This window comes from Borostomias antarcticus, assembly GCF_949987555.1.
Source record: "Borostomias antarcticus genome assembly, chromosome: 13".
Lineage (NCBI taxonomy): Eukaryota > Metazoa > Chordata > Actinopteri > Stomiiformes > Stomiidae > Borostomias > Borostomias antarcticus.
The window spans coordinates 5137785-5156796 of record NC_140246.1 but is presented as its reverse complement, the minus strand read 5'-3'; the positions used below and the strand labels follow the sequence as shown (position 1 = coordinate 5156796).

The window sequence follows — 19012 nt, the reverse complement described above, 5'->3', positions numbered from 1 at the left end:
TCCCCTCTATTCAACTCAAAATAACCGAAAGAAATAGATAGCGGTCGTTTTGGTCGTATGCGTCGATGCGGTATTCTATTTGAAGTGGACCTGTCCAGGTGCTGGAATCTTTCAGCGGGCTTTGGAGCACTTTGCTCACTGGCGTAAAGTGGGTGATGAGTCCTATACCCAGCAAAGAAGCGAGAACTTGCTTTGCAGCCCGAGTAGTTCTTCTTTCGACTGTTATTGTCGCTTTTTAAAAATCTTTAATTCACTTAAACTTCGCATTGATTACATCGAAAGTGGGAGAAAAGTGCTTTTGAAGTCGGAAAATGGAACTACAAGGCCTGCAAGAGGCGTTGAAAGTAGAAATCCAATGTCATCAGGTAAATGAAACATCGTGTTATTCTACCCTTATTGCTCTTATGGGCTAAGCAAGTGAGAGCTGTAGGAAAAAATCAGGGGGATGCAACGTGAGAGGTTTACATTCTGAGGAAATAAGTATGCGATACAATGTTTCTCTGATGTGTCGGGTGACGCCATAACGTTCACTTTCAAATGTGATTAGTTTACTTTTTAGAGTACTTTGATATTGTCGTAGGTCTTTTTCGAGCAACAAGAATTTGGAAATAATGCGGCGGTGCTGTGTGGCGAACAGGACGCGACCTGAATATTTATGAGGTGCAAGAAACTGACTCGGTGTATGCTCACCGCTTTGTTCCTCCCTTAGATACTAACTTGAAACACTTTTGTTATTCCTTTTTCGTTCTCATCTTCGTTTAGAAACTAGTTGCACAGATGAAGCAAGACCCACAGGTAAATGTCTATTTCTGGAACATTGTAGTCGCCCACAAGATCAGGCAGTTGAATTGGGAGTGTAGGCTACGAAAAACTTTATCAGCATAAATCTCAATCGTTAACCCCATTTACTTAGCAGCGTTTCTCCGTTTGTCCTCAACATGACTTTGCTGAAAAGGGCAGCATATGGCCATAAGTTTTATTTGTGTCGACATTGTTTCACTTGGTGTTATGGTCCCTTTTAATCTACAATTATACTGATAATGTTTTGTTCAATTGTAGGATGGAGAGCTTAAGAAACAACTACACGAAAGGCAAACAAGAATAACAGCCCTAAGCGAAAAACAAGTAAGATCCAATACATATTTTGGTTTATTATGAATTAATATTTCTGATGTCACGGCGTATCCTTGTGTTGTGATAGATCTCCAGGCTTGCCATGTTGAAAACGTTTTTGACAAACGGTCCAAAAGTAGGATATTAGTATTTATTTTGTGTTAGGTCTAGTGTGGCAGGTTCCCTTACATAGATCTCGCCCCGATACTCTTAAGTTGTGTAACATGAAATGTTGAAAAATTTAGCGTCCATTTTGAGTAGGTCGACATGTTTCTGGAGAGTAGCCTAATAGGAAGATGCAGAAGTATCCGGTAGCTTACTTTTCTAGGCATCATGTGTCAAGTTTTTACCATCGTGTAGTCATTATTGTGCATTGAAACGGATGTTAAGTTTATTTTCTGTCCTAAACGGACTTGATTTGTTACTTTAGGCTATAGCTTGTCTTGAGATATTATTTCTTCTTGGTCACATGACGATAAGGTTGCATTTTGATTCGACCACGCTTACACTCTCACTTTTTTACTATCTTGTATCAAACGGTGTCAAAGATTAACTTTAGAGTACCAATAAGTGATTTAAACTCATTTGCACATCGGCCCAGTTGTTATTTTGAAGGGTTAGTGGCAGCACTTTGTGAAAGAACAGCTCCGAGGTAAGAGCAGAGGGAGCTATCCTTTCAGCACCACAGATGCCATAGAGCTGAAAGTCACAATGCTGGAGCTACAGTGCCTCGATTCTGGGAAGTTAACCAAGCTACTAAGGCAGACAAACTAGTCCCATGAAATCGTCATTTAGGGCAATATAGCACTATGAGTCGAATCGATCGATGTTTGTGCTTTATTGGTCGTTTTGTTATTTTAAATTTGCTTAAGTTTAATCGATCCCGTTCCTTATGGAATGCAGTTTTCAACACTTGGAAGCGCGCCTTGATTTTTTCTCCGTTCGCTATGAAATTGCTATTAATGAGTAGCGAACATTATTTCGACGGAACCGATTTAGTCTCAAGCAGTTCAATTCTATTTCTGGAGGCTAACCTTTCTATATTTTGTAGTGTGTTGCTAAAGCGCTTCAGTTTGGTAGTGGAAGCTTCCATTTTGAGAGAAGGGGTGTTGGTTTCCTCCTAACATGGAGAAAAAGTCTGCAGAGTTTCGTGGAGGGGGATGGGCCCCATTCATGCCTAACATTACCATTTTGATTGCTTTGATGCTGTTTTTGGAGGAGGGGGATGGGAGGTAGAAAAGGAGAGAGAAAGCCCGAGTCAGCATTGCACAGAGGGATGTTTAATCACCGGCTAGAGACGATTCTGTTCCTTTTATTTGCAAATATGACCTCTAGTTTCCCCTGCTCTCCTAGCAAGATGCTGCAAGCAAGTTCTCCTTTGCCATCTTGTTTCTCTTCATGATCCACTTTGTAGATCACTACTAACACATCACCTGAAGCATACAGAGCTTTGCTTACTTAGTTGTGCTAAACAAAAACAAAAAATATGGTGTATTTTTTAAGTAAAGTTGTAGGCCTATATAGACATTTAATAATAACTGTTAGAACTAACTTGACATAAAAGGCAAGCAATGTATCATTGTCTGATCTACTAATTTTATTTAGTCAATTTACTGTATTACTATGGGGGGGTCAAAACAGTACATTAACTCTACACCCAACCTTGTCCTGCATTTCCCTTAGTTAGAATTAGTCATAATTACTTTATTTGATTACTTAAGATTAGACCACACATTCTGTTTGCTTCCTTATTGCATTGCACTACTCACAGAGGGCATAGGCCTACATTGATGATTTAATGTCAGTTATTTAATCTAGTAGACAAGTTTTAAATTCATTCAAAGGAAATGGTAGTTTGCCTTTGTGTTATTACTATAGCCTATACACGTTGATTATGTGGCTGTAAAGAGAAAAAATGGTAAAAACCAGTGGCAACAGAACTCATAACAAATCAAAATGGATGTGTGCTTCAATGATCTGTCAGTCTGACGTTGTGTTACTTTCAGCACTAAGTAACCCACAGCATGAAAGCTGCACATTTACATTGCAGTAGAACTTTGTGATACGAACTTTAGAAATATGATTGATGGATTGTTATTATTTTTCATTTTGGCTAACTTACGCCCTGTTGCATCATCAGATCACTCTGCACTGGTAGGTTGTGTAGATTCTATTACGGTTTTCGTTTGGTCACAAACCCGCTCACCCGTCGTAGACCGGTACCGATCAGAACATGTTGCACTCTTCTGTAGAACTAGTAAACTGGGTTGGTTGGTGTGAATGGAGGACAGCAGTAATGAAGCCCCAACCCTGACTCCATTTGATAAGACCAATTTGTGAAGTCCTTTGGGCGGGAGCTTTTGTAACCAGAAGCACTCATTCTCCTTCCCCTTTTTAAATGTGGAAATCTCTTCCTCATTAAGTCCCTCTCTCCCGGTCCCCAGGCTGGCGGCACAAGGGATCACCTCTGCTTCAATCACTTATTTACTTGTACCTCGCCTCTTACTCATGCTACTGTTTGGAGTAGTATGCTTAATTAACACCACGGTCTGCAGATTTGGGGATGGTGGGTGTTACAGGGCTACAGTACATGAACACTGCTGCTAAAGTCAGAGCATTGCTATTACCCTGTTCTGTGGAGGTTGTTTTGATTTATTTATTTCGTAATCGCAATGTGGTTGAGGAGGGTTTGTAAATTGACGTGTGTTTTGAGAGTGAGTGAAGGAGGGAGTGAAGGAGTGGGGTCAGATGCACTGTTGGAAGATTTACTGGAGTGATGTCAGCGCTTAGAGTCACACAGAAGAGGCAGTGGTAAATAAACCAGTAGAGAGAGAGAGAGAGAGAGGTGGGGGGGGGGGTGTTGAAATAGGCAGAGGGATGTGAGAAATAAAGGGGTATGGGTTAGAGCATGGGGAGGTACAGTTCGAGATGCAAGGGCAATCAATGTATGTATGTGTGTATGGATGGATGTACTGTATGGATGGATGGATGAAGGTATGTATGTATGGATGGATGGATGGATGGATAGATGAAGGTATGTATGTATGGATGTATGGATGGATGGATGAAGGTATGTATGGATGTATGTATGTATGTATGTATGTATGTATGTATGTATGTATGTATGTATGTATGTATGTATGTATGTATGTATGTATGTATGTATGGATGAATGTATGGATGGAGGGTTGGATGGATGGATGGATGGATGGATGGATGGATGGATGGATGGATGGATGGATGTATGTATGTATGTATGTATGTATGTATGGATGGATGGATGGATGAATGTATGGATGGAGGGTTGGATGGATGGATGGAGGGTTGGATGGATGGATGGATGGATGGAGCAGGATGTTCACCAGGCGAGTGAAACAAGCCTCTGTGAGAGTGTGTTAAGGCAGGCGGGAGGGCGAGCGGTGTCGGTTTGCTCTACAGCAATTCAGCACCCTGTCAGGAGAGATCTGCCCAGATCTGTTTGCACAGGCAAGCGCGGCCTGCGGAAAGCACCCGTCCGATTGGTCGAATTCACCTGTGGCAGCCCCTTTCAGGGTAGCTGTGATTGGTGGAGGTAGAGGTAGAGACGGACAGGTCCGCTCGGAGGGTCCGGCTGGACCAGAGTGATCACACGGCGCCCTGTGATCAAACTGGTAAATGTTTTTTATTGGCTGTGTCATAGCGAGCAACAGTGTGTTCATGCCTGGCTGAGTCCTCAAGACTCATTGTCAGTCAGGCCTGCAGGACATTACAGATGCTTTTAGGAACAGCCCACTCAGATATAGACTTCTGTCTCTGAGATAGCCAGTGACAGCACGTTCATCTACATAGAGAAAAAACAACTTTTGCATAGGCTACAGTAGTGCGCTTGTTATGGTTATTACATATTAATAATAACAACTGTGTCTTGAGCTTCACAGCAATTGACTCTCAAGTCCACAGAGTAATGCCCCTTCTGTTCAAGAATAGCCAAGAGTCCGCAAACATCTGAAGTGGTGTCCATCAGTAGCCATTATGATTGTTTTAGTTGGGCCTCGGATTAGACGTTTTGGCAGCCGCATCGTGGAGCTGTGGCTGGGATAGGAAGGGCCTGGAGCCAGGAGCATGCTGGGAAATCTGTTCCCCGGTCCTGTGGGGCTGAGCCCCCTCCTGCTGCCAGGGTGGGACGCGACTGCCAGCGGCAGCCCAGCGGGGGTCAGAGTTCAGGGGTTAACCTATCAGGGGGCGGACTTCGCACTGCTCTGTTCGCCTGCCCATATCCCAGGCAGTGCAAAGGGCCAGGCTGGAGGAGTGGCTGTGGCTCAGGAGGTAGAGCGGGTTGTCCAATGATCGTAGGGTCGGCGGTTCGAATCCGGGCTCCCCCCGCCCACATGTCGAAGTGTCCTTGGGCAAGACGCTGAACCCCAAATTGCTCCCAATAAGCAGGCTAGCACCTTGCATGGCAGCTGCCGCCATTGATGTGTGAATGTGTGTGTGAATGGGTGAATGAGAGGCCTTCATTGTAGAGCGCTTTGGATAAAAGCGCTATATAAGTGCAGTTTTTTACCATTTAACCACTGTCAATACGCGTTGATACCCAATGAAAACTGCACCTAAAAGCTTCCAATCAGAAACAGTCTGTGGACAGTTTTGGGATGCAGATGTCTCAAAATAATAAACAGCTGGGAAGTCTCCAGGCGATGGAAATAAGAACACAGTGAGAAAACCTTGATCACTTTCTTCTGTGACAAACCATAACCATCTCAATCCATGCAAAAAAAGCCATGGCATCGCACAACCTAACCTATGTTTTTATATTAACAGATTGTGTCATAGAAAGACATTTGTAGGAATATTTCACATTTTTACTTACTGTTCCTTGCAAATTCCACTCCGCACATATATTAAGTCACCTTGGGTCATCTGTTCCCTGCCCGCGCTGCTATAACGACGCCGCTGTACATGGGCTTTGCTCGGTAATTGGACATCGGAGAAGGACTGGGGAAGCTGTTCTTTGTCCCCAGTGGGAGGTAGGGATACTGCTGTTTCCGACCCCCTCCCCTCCTACACATACCCCTTTTCTGCAAGGGGCTAAAGAGTTTGGGGAGTGGTAGCCAGCGAGCCCCCCCCTCCCCCCGGCCGCGAGCCCCCCCCCCCACCCCCAGCCTGCGGTAGGAGGTCGTGGAGAATGCCTGTTGTGGCAGGTGAGCGGAACTTTCCCAGCGCTCGGACTAAACTCGGGCTAATCCCAAGACGACTCATTACAGGCAGCTGCAGGGCCATTAAGCCAGAGGGAAGGTTTGGGGTCTTTCAGACTTACCAGAGGTTTTACACAGGAGCAGTGACTGTGGGCTACTCTGTTTCCACAAGGCTGCTTTTAGTTTTTAGCCGTTTTTGAATTTTTCCAATTCAAATGTAGCATTTTGTTCTTCGGTCGGGCTTGTTTCAAAGGGGGAGGTATGCTGAAAAATCAAGCTCTCCAACACATGCCTCATCAGAATATCCTCCCCTACGGCTGCTCCGAGGCATGGGGGTTGAAGGTATATAATGCCGCATAAGAGATCAGCCTGCAGGGCCTACCCAAGGACACAGCCTGGGCCTCCAGTGGGAGGCACAGCCTTGGAAGCAGTGAGGCTTCCTGGCTTGGGGGAAAAGCCACACTCCCAGGTTTTATCACGTGCCCACAGGCCTGGCAGTTACAGGCATATAAATGAGCTAGAGAGCAGAGGGAAGGACAGTCTGTGTGTGTGTGTGTGTGCGCGCCTGCGTGTGTGTGTGTGCGCATGCTTATTGGAGGGTGTTGGGGAAGGCAGGGGGCATATAGAGGGCACCCACACATCACTAGAGAGTAGTGGCAGTTCCCCTGCTAAATCTCCCAGGAGCGTAAATCTCCCTGCTTTTGTCCCCGTGTACTTCAGGCAACGGCGAATCGGACCCCTTTTGTTTGAACATTGCCTTTAATCACCACTGGAAGCCCTGCAGAAGTCCCCCCCCCTCTCCTACTAGTAATTAAGAGCACCGTCACTGAAAACTCCGCCTTGACTCCTCCCCCGACGGGGCGTCGCTCCACCGCTCCCACGGTGCAGAGCGGGGGAGGCCAGGTGGGCAGGAGGGAGTCCGTCCATCTGTCCGTCCCACAGATTGGACCGTCTTGAGTAACGCCTCCTCTGGGCCGCAACGCCCCCGCTGGTCCAATATCCCGCCGGACTGGGACCGCTTCGGAGGCGTGTACAGTCATTAGCCGCGGAGCAAAAAAAAAAGACATTTTAGGAGCGCACATGGAGTTAACGGTCACTCCCGAGTGCCGCCGCAAATGAAAGGTCAAAGATGTGGCAGCTGGCGAGAAGAGAGAACGGTTCGTTCCAAGACGTTGAGGCGGAGCACGTGTTCGCTAAAGACCTCGGCGTTTTGAAATAGAGGATGACGAGAGCGTGGGGGGGGTGGGGGCAGGTGAACAAGTGGGAAGCACTTGGCGTGGGCCTAAGCACACCGCTCCTAATGACGGCAGGCCCCGCCCCTGCCTCGGTCGGCGAGAGGCGCGCGCCAACCAGCAGGCTAGTCGTTTCCGGGGAGCAGGGGTACTACTGACTCTCTCTCTCTCTCTCTCTCTCTCTCTCTCTCCCTCTCCCTCACTCTCTCTCTCTCTCTCCCTCACTCTCTCTCTCTCTCTCTCTCTCCTAAAGCCCAGACAAAAATAAGTCATCCAACATCCAAATAACATTCCCCAGAACAGGGTCATGTTTGGCATAACTTCCATTCCCAGCCCTCATGCACAGATTCAGGAAATAGGCGGTGAATGACTACTGTTCTATCCATCGTTTATGGCTCAGAAAGAGGTAAACAGGATTATTAAAGGCGTAAACCGGTGGAAAGAGACTGAGTAGAGGGAGGCGGGGGTTGGAGGAGGGGAGTTAGCTTCGACTGGGTAATTGGACTTTTTTTTTCTCCTTTTTGCGAAACAGTGCTCAGAAGTAAAATGGCTCCCTCACTCTGGCACCTAGCTGCTCACTGGCCGGGGACGGCGATGGAGGCCTCAGCACCTCCCCCCGGGCGCGCACAGTAGAAGGGCACCATCTTTGATGTTCTCTGTATTTTACGTGAGACACAGGTCATGAAGTTCCATGTCCTCTCTATAACTAAGAAATACGCTGTTAAAGGAGGGGGTGAAAAGTTTTCCGTTGAAAGTGCTCCGGGTGGTCACGGGGTGCCGCTGAGGAAAGTGTCCTTGAGAGCTGCGCTGTGGGAGAAAAGAAGATTTAGAACACGATGATCCCCGAATCGGGTGAGATGCAGACCACCGGGAGAGATATGGCGAGAGAGAGAGAGAGAGAGAGAGAGAGAGAAAGAGAGAGGAAGAGAGAGAGAGAGAGAGAAAGAGAGAGAGAGAGGACGCGCTCAGGCTGAAGGGTGTCTGGTTCTGCGAAAGGCGTCCGCTCTGCCGATGACACGCCCTGACCTCAGAGTAAGAGGATGAGGGGATAGAAAGCTCTCTCTCTCTCTCTCTCTCTTTCTCTCTCTGAGACCAAAGCTGATGTCCCGTCCAAACGTTCTGCAAACATTCTGACAACCCACAAGATCAAAAAATACTACCAAACGAGCCACAATGTGGAGCGTGCCAACTTCAATATGATTTCATATCTATGCACACAAATGGCACAGACCAAACTACTGATGCCCCCACATCCTCCAAAAAAAGCAAGAGGAGGTGTTTAATTGGCATCAGTTGGGTGTATGTTTTTCTGTTTTTTCAGAGCAGCTGCGGTGATTATGATAACAACACAGTCCTACCCTAAACAACAACACAATCTACCCTAAACAACAACACGCTCTACCCTAAACAACAAACACAGTCCTACCCTAAACATCAAACACAGTCCTACCCTAAACAACAAAGTCCTACCCTAAACAACAAACAAAGTCCTACCCTAAATAAGAACACAGTCCTACCCTAAACAACAAACACAGTCCTACCCTAAACAACAACACAGTCCTACCCTAAACAACAACACAGTCTACCCTAAACAACAAACACAGTCCTACCCTAAACAACAAACACAGTCCTACCCTAAACAACAACACAGTCTACCCTAAACAACAAACACAGTCCTACCCTAAACAACAGGCAGTGCATAGAAGGGAAAAAAGAGAAGTAGTGAAATGAGACATCCCTGGACAGGGTTTGATTAGTATTAGCCAGGGAATTATTGACTTTTCAAGGTACAAGCAGGTAAGAATATCCTTCCACACAGCCAGATTGTCTTGTATTCCCTTCTATGGAAAAGAGAGACATATACTCAAGGGGAAGCAGTTCTTTGATTTCACATTCAAAAGGCTTTGGAAGTTGCCTTGATAATTTCCAAAATTGTGTCTGTGTAGCTCACTAATTCTCCTCATTTGAATACACATTTGTTGATGTATGGTTACAAAATGCTGCCATTGTGGGATACATTTGAGTATCCTGTTTCAAACGAGCTTTTTCGAAGCTCTGTGGTGCTATATGATATTCAGTTTTAGCATTAGCTCACTCAATGACTCAATTTCACACTGTTCTACAGCATGGTTGAGATTAATTTTCATAGTTTCACATGAATCAATGCTTTTCACTGTCATTTAGTGGGGTTAACATTTATTTTCTCCAGCAGTGAAATCCCATACCTGTGCTTGTTGCTGGAAAATGAAAGTTCTAATCAATTATATTGGCAAATTTGATATTTACAAAGTTCAACCAGATCTCATTCACGGAACTGACTGTAACCTATGGCAACGGTTCTCAATATCATGGACATTGTGTATTGATGTTCTTCTTGGTGCAAAGTCGACAGGTTTCCCAGTGATACCATTACTGAGAGCTACAGGTACTGTACCAACCCCCATTGGTCAACTGGCTCCAAGCACAGCAAGTAGCGTAGGGCTGGACGCAAAACCTGGCCACTGCATGTGTGTGTGTGTGTGTGTGTGTGTGTGTTTGTGTGTGTGTGTGTGTGAGTGTGAAAGAGAGCAAAAGTGAAAGAGAAGGAGAGAAAGAGAGCTATCAGGGAGTGCCCGTGTGTGTCTGTGTGTGTCTGTGTGTGTGTGTGTGTGTGTGTGTGTGTGTGTGTGCGTGAGTGTGTGTGCAAGTGCCAGCCACTCAGAGAGCAGTACATTTACAGTGTCAGGTCTGAATGGGGAGCAGCCTGCTACACATCCGGATGTAATTATGAGCGCGGGGGACAAAAGCCTGTGTGACACTCCTCTGTGGATGGGCCCAGACTCCCTCATTCACAAGCTTCTCCCTTAATCAACTACCGCAAGTTGTTTTTTTTCAACCCCTGTATCGTAGCAACGCATTCTATCGCAGTCTATCCACCTGTGTGTGTGTGTGTGTGTGCGTGTGTGTGTGTGTGCACGTGTGCTGCCTACCAGGTCAAATCCATTCGCTTTGCCTTTTCAGCCTCCTCTATCTGTCTCCACCATGCTCTGTTTTGACTACAGAGTGGGGCAGACTCGACCAGTAACACTTCCATTGGAGGGAATGTTGTAAAAAGCTCATTCCGGAATACACAAGCAACCTGTGTACGTGAGTAAGGCCGCCCATAACCCAAGGTCTGGCGAGCTTGGATTCAGCTGCCGCCTGCGTGACTGCTGCCTAGCAGACATCAGCTATGAGAGGGGACAGGGGCCGGCCTTGTCCTTGGCGTCAACCTCTGCTGAAACAAACAGGACAAACTAACTGTGTTCACTCCCGGGGATGCCAACCAAAACAAATTCCTAAAAAATAAAGAAAAGAATGCATTATGTTACATTACCATTACGGTCGTTTAGCAGACGCTTTCATGCAAAAAGACTTGCAATAATTGCATTTAGCGTAGGTAGTCAGTGCGCTGCTACTCGCCAGAACTCACAAGTGCATCTCCTTTCTAAACAGGTGAGCGCGATCTAGCGATGGCGCCGGAGCGCGAGAGCAGAGGCGCTAGTGGGCGGCACAACCCGTCCGGCGGCGGTGTTTAGCGACGGGCTGGGAGGCACTTTTGGCAGAGATTACAATCAAGTCCTCTTTTAAAGGGCAAAGCGTTTGGAATGGCAGCCCCGCGCCCCCCTCCCCCTCCCCCCTCCTGATAAGGTTTTCCATCTCGTCTCTGTGTTGATAATGCCCAGTTGGTCGGTAGGTCGGTGGTTCGGCGGCCCGTGGTCAGCGGCCCTCTGGCCGACGCGACTGCTGTGTCAGACAAAAAAAGGGCCAAAAAAGAGCCACTTCATCAACAAAAGCTGAGCCTAATTCGCTCCAGCCTCGACTCCACAATCGCCCTCTCTCTCTCTCTTTCTCTCTCTGTCTCTCTCTCTCTCTCTCTCTCTGTGGATTACGATGACAGTAACCGCGATGACAACATCTGAGGCGTCTTCTTGCAGCGCTTCCAAAAGGGAAACGTTTTGAGTTCAGACGGAAAGTGTAGTGGGAGAGACAGAGAGGGCCCCGGCGACCCACTTGGGCTTGTTATGTCACAGGAACTTTGCATCATTTAGCAGAAATCCACCGGTGAATCTTTTCTTCTGTTTTACAAATTCAAACTCAGAGGGTAAAGGAGGGTTGAAATCCGACTTTGCTTACACAAGCAGAACATAAAAACTATTCACATTGGCTTTGCAGTGCTTTTGTTAATAACAGGGTTATATACAGTGCTTTTGTTAATAACAGGGTTATTACACAGACACAGACAACCTTAAGGAGCTGGTTTGGGCCATGGGCCATCATCATCTCCCAGTGCCTCACCTGAAGTGGACTATATAGTACAGTATGTAGGGTTCTTACATGATCCTACCAGGTAAGAGGTACCAGCATGCAGCTCTGCTAACCCAGTTCACCTCCATCTGTCTGAGCCAGGGAGGGAGAGAGGGAGAGAAGGAGGGAGGCAGGGAGAGGGGGAGAGCTGAGACTGCAGTCGGGAAATGTCAGCGGCATGAGGCCCCGGGGTCGGTGTACTACACGCGCATGACAGGGAAGCCCTTCACGCTTCCAGTGTGAACTGGTTAGACTTGTGTTAGATTACAGGGAAGACGAACTATAGTGTGGTACTTTCACCTGCTCCGTTTGACGGCTTCTCATTGGCATTTTAAGTCGTCCTGGTCGCGGTCTTCCCAAGCTTAATTTGCATCATTTTCCGTCAGACAAGACCAGTGTTCGTGTATGTGTGTGCGTCCCTGAAATGAAGCATCTCAACTCCGCCAAACTGAGAGGAGCTTGCAAGATGCATTTTATTATTAGTGTCAAAAAAATCTGAATTGGCACAAGCTTGAAAAGTTTCTGGCACACAGAGTCTGATGCTAACCCAGAACAGCCAGTCTCTATGTGACGGGAGCTTCTCTCTAATCTTTTATTCATCCTCCTAATAAAGAGGTCGTCCCCATTAAACATGGAGTGGGAAGATGGCGATGGGGGAATCTACAGCTCAGCTTTGGCGAACAACAGCAGAAACTCATTTAGCGCCACCTCCACAACCATCTGGGAACTCTCTGTTGGAAACTGTTTGGAAAAGGGCAGGCACTTCCAAAAATACTTGGCGGGTGATTGGAGGAGCCCTCTATCTATCACCGTCTATCACGCGCTAACTTGCTTTCTTTGCCGTCGTCGCACCTAAACGCGCCCGGCGTCGCTGTTTGTATTTCAGATCCCTCAGAACCAACGCCGATCGGCGAGATCCGTTTTTCCGATCTGGCGCAAACACAAAAGTGGAGAGTGTCCGGACTGATTTGCAAGAGAAACGCAACGGGAGCTCTAGAAATTAGGATGGTCTCACGAGGCTAAGTCTCCCATGTCTGCTCCGTTCTCCTGCCGGAGCACCAGTCACACGGGCCTCTCTCTCTCTGGCCGTCGGGCCGCCTGTCTCGCTGAGGGAGTAACAGGATCACACACCATTCTTCCACCAATGGGATTAGTCGATTAGGCGGATGGGGCGACACTTTTTAAAGATGGCTTCATCAGGGTGTCTGGTGTAACCCCCGGCCCTCTCCCTCCCTCCCTCCCTCCCTCCCTCCCTCCCTCCCTCCCTCCCTCCCTCTCCTCCACTCCCAGCGCACCTCTCCTCCCCCAGCTAGGGGACTACCGAGGAGGAGGTAGGGGACTATCAATCAATCAATCAATCAATCAATCAAAGCTTTATTTGTATAGCGCATTTCATACCCAGAGGCAACACAATGCACTTTACAGAGAACAAGGGAGGTGGGCATACGACCCACTCTCTACATATTCCAGAGGGAAGCAAAAAAACAGTAATCACCCGGGGGCCAGATAAGTGAGCACCAATGGGGACTGAGAATCCATTTCTTGCACGATTGAATTGAAAAATCATCCGAAGCCCAAACTGTCACACTTTGCTGGAATATGATGATGTGCTGATATTGAGGGTGATGTGCTGATATTGGGGGTGTGGGCTGATATTGGGGGTGTGGGCTGATATTGGGGGTGTGGGTTGGCGTGGCGTGAGGGTGGGCGGAGGAAGAAACAATTACCGCAGATGAAGAAAACCCCGGCGGCGTGATTACAGATAGACCACGCCTCCGCACCCGCCGCAGGGCCGCTTATTAACACCCCCCCCCCCCCCCCCCCAAAACGCCGGCCCACCGCCATCATCACGCGAAAACAGCTGAATCAGCACCTCTGCGTATCCTGACCTCAGATCTCAGATTGGTTCAGGGGAGCTCTAATTGTGTAAAGGCCAAGGGTGTCATTGCCATTAAGAAATGGTGGAAACTACCCTGTGAATTATTAATTGTTTTACTCTTCCCATTCCACTTCTGGGTTCGTTAGCAGTAGATTATAATTAAGGTGTCTAGTGAGTTATTCGAGTAATCATTATAAGGGAGGCAACACAGGTATAAGGAAAACAGTGTGTGGTTTAGTCAACAACTGTGTTGACTAAACCATGTTTGTCAGAATGCTTTGCTGTATACAAGTAAAATATTGAGAGCACCTTTTTACCGACTGCAGTTTGGTGTGGAGGGTGAGGGAGAGACGTTATGTTGTATCTTTCTTTCTTAGCACCTCTCTCTCTCTCCCCCCATCTCCGACCTCTCTCTCTGTCTCTCGTCTGTATGTGGGTGAGGAAGTGCTCGTCAAGGCTTTTCTGCTCTCAGTAACAAACAAAGGACACACTCAGCCAGCTAGAGACGTCAGAAAGAGGTCAATTATAGACCGACTGAGAAACATCACACTGTTAGCCTGATTATTCTTTGTTATGGAAACCATTTTCATATCTTGTTTGGCCTTTACCTCCACAGACGACATTAGTTCTTGATTATGATGAGACTGTGTTACGGACATGTTGTTTTTTGATTTAATTGAAGCACGCTTGGTGTAAAAGGTTCTGTGGCACTTCGAGCTGTCATGCTCGTCGGAAAGAGTCACAGTAGCTGAAGGACCTAACTTCAGGGGAAGCATAGTGGTTCAATTAATACGATTTTTCTGAATACACAGATGCTACAGATGGCTCCTCTGAGGCCCTTTTTGGGGGAGCGGTCTTCTCCTGGACACGCCTTCTCCCCCAACTCTCAATTTACATATTCCTTCAAGACCGACATCCCACAACTCTGCTTTTTGTGGGTATTATTGAGTCTCCTCGTGGCGCCCTTACAAGGTAAGAGGCTCCGCCTTGAAACTAAGTGGGGCTCTTTGTATTCAACCAGGGTGACTTCAAAGACCCTTTGAAAAATGGATCAGGTGGGGCTCGTACCTTAAGACCACTGACAGCCCTTTTCATCAGGTCTCTCTGTCTCCAGCCTGCATGATAACAAACAACAACAATAAGTGATTTATGTTTCAGGGGAAAGATATGTAAATGATGCCTCTGGCGTCGGTGACTTTTAATAGGTCAACGGGGAGCTGGAGATCGGACAGCAGAGATGGCACGCTGGGACCTTTCGTACAGAGCTCGGCCACGGCTGAGAATTTTAAAAAGTGCAGAGGCGTCAGAATTAGATTGTAGTCCGGCATTACCACTGGCTCTTCACCCTCTTCCCCTGGCGCTGCCAAGCTGACAAATGCCACTCCTGTCTGGGTGAATTAGCGGGCTACGCCAGCCTCTTGCGCCCGGTCTAGGAGCTCCACCAGCCCGGGCGAGGTAGAGAAACTCTGCCACTGTCCCCCTGGTTGTCAAGTGCTTTATCCCTGGAGCAGGGCGGTGAGCTCCAGGGAACGCTGGGCGGAGTTATCAATCCGATCAGTCCTTTTGTTACGGGTCGAGGTGTGGCGCGCGTACGTGCGCGTGTGCCCGTGTGTGTTTGAGAGTGACACCCCCTAAGCCCGGAGCTGCTGAGTGTCCGCACGTTAGGCCGATGATGCGTGTCATCTGAAGAAGCCGTCCGCCATCCTCTGGGGGAAAGGTCACGGGGTCAGGAAATGCATTACCCCGCGCACGCACGCACGCCATGATACAAGAGACACTTCTAAAAAGCACATCTCAGTGCATGCTAATGACCCCCTCAGATTCCCAGTACGGAGGGTTAAAAAAAAGGCTCTTAAAGGAACATGCGTTCCCTTTATAACCTCAATTACGGACACCTGATACAGATGGAACGTCCCCCCGTCGTTGGTTATGGACTACGGGGACGTGGAGGGATCTGCTTTTAGCGCGGCCCAGACCAGCCCCAAAGTCACTGATACAGTACATCACGCCATGGGCACGGATCACAGAGGATCTGGCTCCCGGAGTCACGGAGCCAGGAACCTTATCTCTGGATGCCGGAAGCTGTAGGGGGTGGGCCTTCCCAAAGAGCACGGGGAGGGAGAGGGGGGGGGGGGGGGGGGAGTTGTAGAGGCATGCTCACACACACACACACACACACAGTGGAACTGGTGGTGGACCAGGAGAGGTGGGGAGCGATGCTTTTGTTTGCGCTGAGGCCCAGGAGTTGTCCTGATTTTACTAAGCGCTCCCCCGTCGTCGTCGTAGTCCGCGGTACACGGGAGGATGGGCGGGGTGCGGCGGGGGGCAGGGCGGGAGGCGGCTGGGTGTGCGGGCGACTTCCTGTGTTCACTGTGCTTCCTGTGTGTTTCTGCCCACAGACCCCGTGTGTTTAAAGATTCTCGGCAGACATCTTCCCCGTACCGCTCCTGAGATCTAAAATGGTCGCCGTGTTTGCGTTTCTGTACCTCATTACTGAGTCAGGCCTGAACTCTTCGCTTGCAGCCCATTCTTTCAAGTCGGCGTCACGTTGGGGGGGTGGCAGGAGGGTCCAGGGTCCGCGTGTTTACGGACAGAGGGATGGCGTCGGTGTCTTGGGGGATCATCAGCAGTCGTTAAGCTGTGATGAGCTGTCAAGGTCTACGCCTCTGTGTGTCTAATCCTGCCCCCCCCTCGATCTGATCTCACCCACAGATCTCCAGCGTGACTCAGGGCATTGCTGCTTTAAGGCCGATAATACCTTCCTAGTTTGCGGGGAATATAATCTTTCAAAATCCGCCTTAATCAAAGGGAAGATGACATAAACACCGCCTAAGAAAAAGGAAGAGCGAAGACATAATGGAACAAATCGCCTTTTTTTTCTCATTTTCCTCCGAACAAGCTATATTTCCCGCCGTTGAGTTTCCAGCGGCTTTTGTAATGCCCATGACCTCTGGCCAGGAAGTGATAAGGCGTCACAATTATCACAATTGGTGGTGCCACATCGCCAGAGTCTATTCTGGGTGTCCCGTTACGCCGCGGCTGTGACTGGCGGGGAAGGCTGAGGGAGGTCTCGTCCCGATATCCCAGAGCCTTTGACTCCCGAGGAACACCTAGTCTCCGACGCCGCGCCATAGGCTGGTAGCGAAGGCGCCCCTACTCAGACGATCAAAACGCGGGCGAGTTGACGAAACTAGCCTCGCCGTCTCTCGGGACAGCCGGCAGCAAAGCAGTCAGTAATCGAGTTGCCACCGGGGGAAGTGAGGTTCTACTTTGTTGATGTGAGCTGTTTTTTCCCCCCCGATGTCGTTAAGGACTTTGGGGAGCTGGACAGCCTCCCATGGTCAGCTGCTGGTGGGCAGACTTCCCGATTGACTTCAAAGTTTTTCGCCTCGATGATGAAACGCGGGCACTTTGAAGTGTTGATGGCGGAGTTGTGATGGCGCTTTGGTGTTAACATTTTTAAAAAGACAGCAGGTACGCTGTGCACTTTGGTAATTCGGCACTAACATCCAGATTTGTTATTGCCGGTGAGTGCTCAGAGGGTCCTGGAGTAATGAGGTGGAAGTGGAACTAACTATGACAAAGTACACCCTGCTTCTGTGACAACACCACGCCCTGCGTTCAAAGGCAGAGCTAATCTGCTGTTCCCCATGGCTATTATTCCACGCACACACTTTTCCCCGTTCCTGTCTCCTGGACGATTAGTATTCTCGTACCCAGCTCTCCAAACTTCGTGAATCAGATCCAAACAAATATTAGAGGAGATATGCTCGGTCGCTCATCTTATTTATTAGCCTCCCTGCCGGGCGCCAGAGGCATGCGTTGTGCGTGCAGTATGAGGTCTGCTTACATCTCCGCTAATGAAAGCACACCATCCAGCCATGAATGGCAGCTTTCTCCTCTACTGCAGATCCTCCACGGTAGGTCATTATTCGCCAAGCACCCTGTCAAGACATTAAATCAAGTGAGAGTGGGGGGGAGAGACGCGCACGCATGTGTGTGTGTCTCTAACCCTCTCTGAGTCACTGGCCTAAAAATACAAACCCATATCCGTTCACATTCACATGTTCCTGCCAGGCTGAGACGACCTGTGAGTCACAGTTGGGGACTGGAAGGGTTGAGGAGCAACCGTGGACGACAAGCAGGCAGGAGGAGGAGGAGAGGGGATTCTGAGACCCGTCTGGAGTCGGGACGTACAGCGTCCAGCAATCGGCTGATCCTAAAACCCGGCAGCCGCGCCGGCCGAGGCCGTGCGCCACGGCGGCGCGGTACGATTCTGTAGCGCGGAGCCTCTCGTCAAAATGGCTTCTGTTCGCAGCGCGTGTTCACCAGAGGAACAGGCCTGGCTTACCGGCGTGATATCACACGTTAGGCACGGACAGAACCCAACGCGACGTCCTGGGTGAGATGTGCGTTTCACTTACATCTCGACGGCAAATTAAATTAGTTCGCCGGTAATAGTCCTCGTCTTTTAAGCGTAGCCTCATCTGTGCCGGTTTCAGAACCTGTTTTTTTCCCCTACTCCGGCACGGCCTCTCATGACTCTCTCTGCTGCATCCAAGCAGCCAGAAGATGGCATGGTTCGTATGCAGACATCTCTAGAACCAGAAGATGGCATGGTTCGTATGCAGACTGCTCTAGAACCAGAAGATGGCATGGTTCGTATGCAGACGTCTCTAGAACCAGAAGATGGCATGGTTCGTATGCAGACTGCTCTAGAACCAGAAGATGGCATGGTTCGTATGCAGACTGCTCTAGAACCAGAAGATGGCATGGTTCGTATGCAGACTGCTCTAGAACCAGAAGATGGCATGGTACGTATGCAGACTGCTCTAGAACCAGAAGATGGCATGGTACGTATGCAGACTGCTCTAGAACCAGAGATCAGGCAGCCGTGCTATTAATAGTCTTGGAGAGATGATAAACAAACAGGAGGTAATGCGACACACTGTAAATAAAGCACTAGGAGTGTACATCCGTGGCTTCTAAAGGTGAAGCTCTGTTCGTGCGCACACATGCTCGCGCTCACTTACCGTTATCTAAAAAAGGACCCGTCTTTGTGAGCACATGAAAATGTAGACACAGGTGGTATCTGAGATACTCCTAAACATATTTGCATGTCGTCAAATAGAGTTGCTAATGGAGTGGGAAGTAACACACACACACACACAGACACACACACACAAACCCACACACAAACACACGCCCCGGCTCTCCGTTGCAGGTCTGCATACAGAGATAGACCATTGCAAACTAAGTACCTTTTCCAAGCTGGGGCTGTTTGATTC

General features: G+C 48.5%; 1 protein-coding gene across 1 annotated transcript in view; it reads left to right on the top strand.

Moving 5' to 3' along the window:
• Window positions 1-311: 311 nt before the first annotated feature.
• The window catches only part of phf21b (PHD finger protein 21B), a gene marked incomplete at both ends in the record, with an annotated part of 64246 nt that continues 45545 nt past the window's right edge, over window positions 312-19012 (top strand). The window contains 3 exons of the mRNA XM_084447602.1: window positions 312-365; window positions 763-795; window positions 1060-1125. Of these exons, the coding sequence (XP_084303728.1) occupies window positions 312-365; window positions 763-795; window positions 1060-1125 (153 nt within the window). The remainder of the gene's footprint in view (window positions 366-762; window positions 796-1059; window positions 1126-19012) is intronic.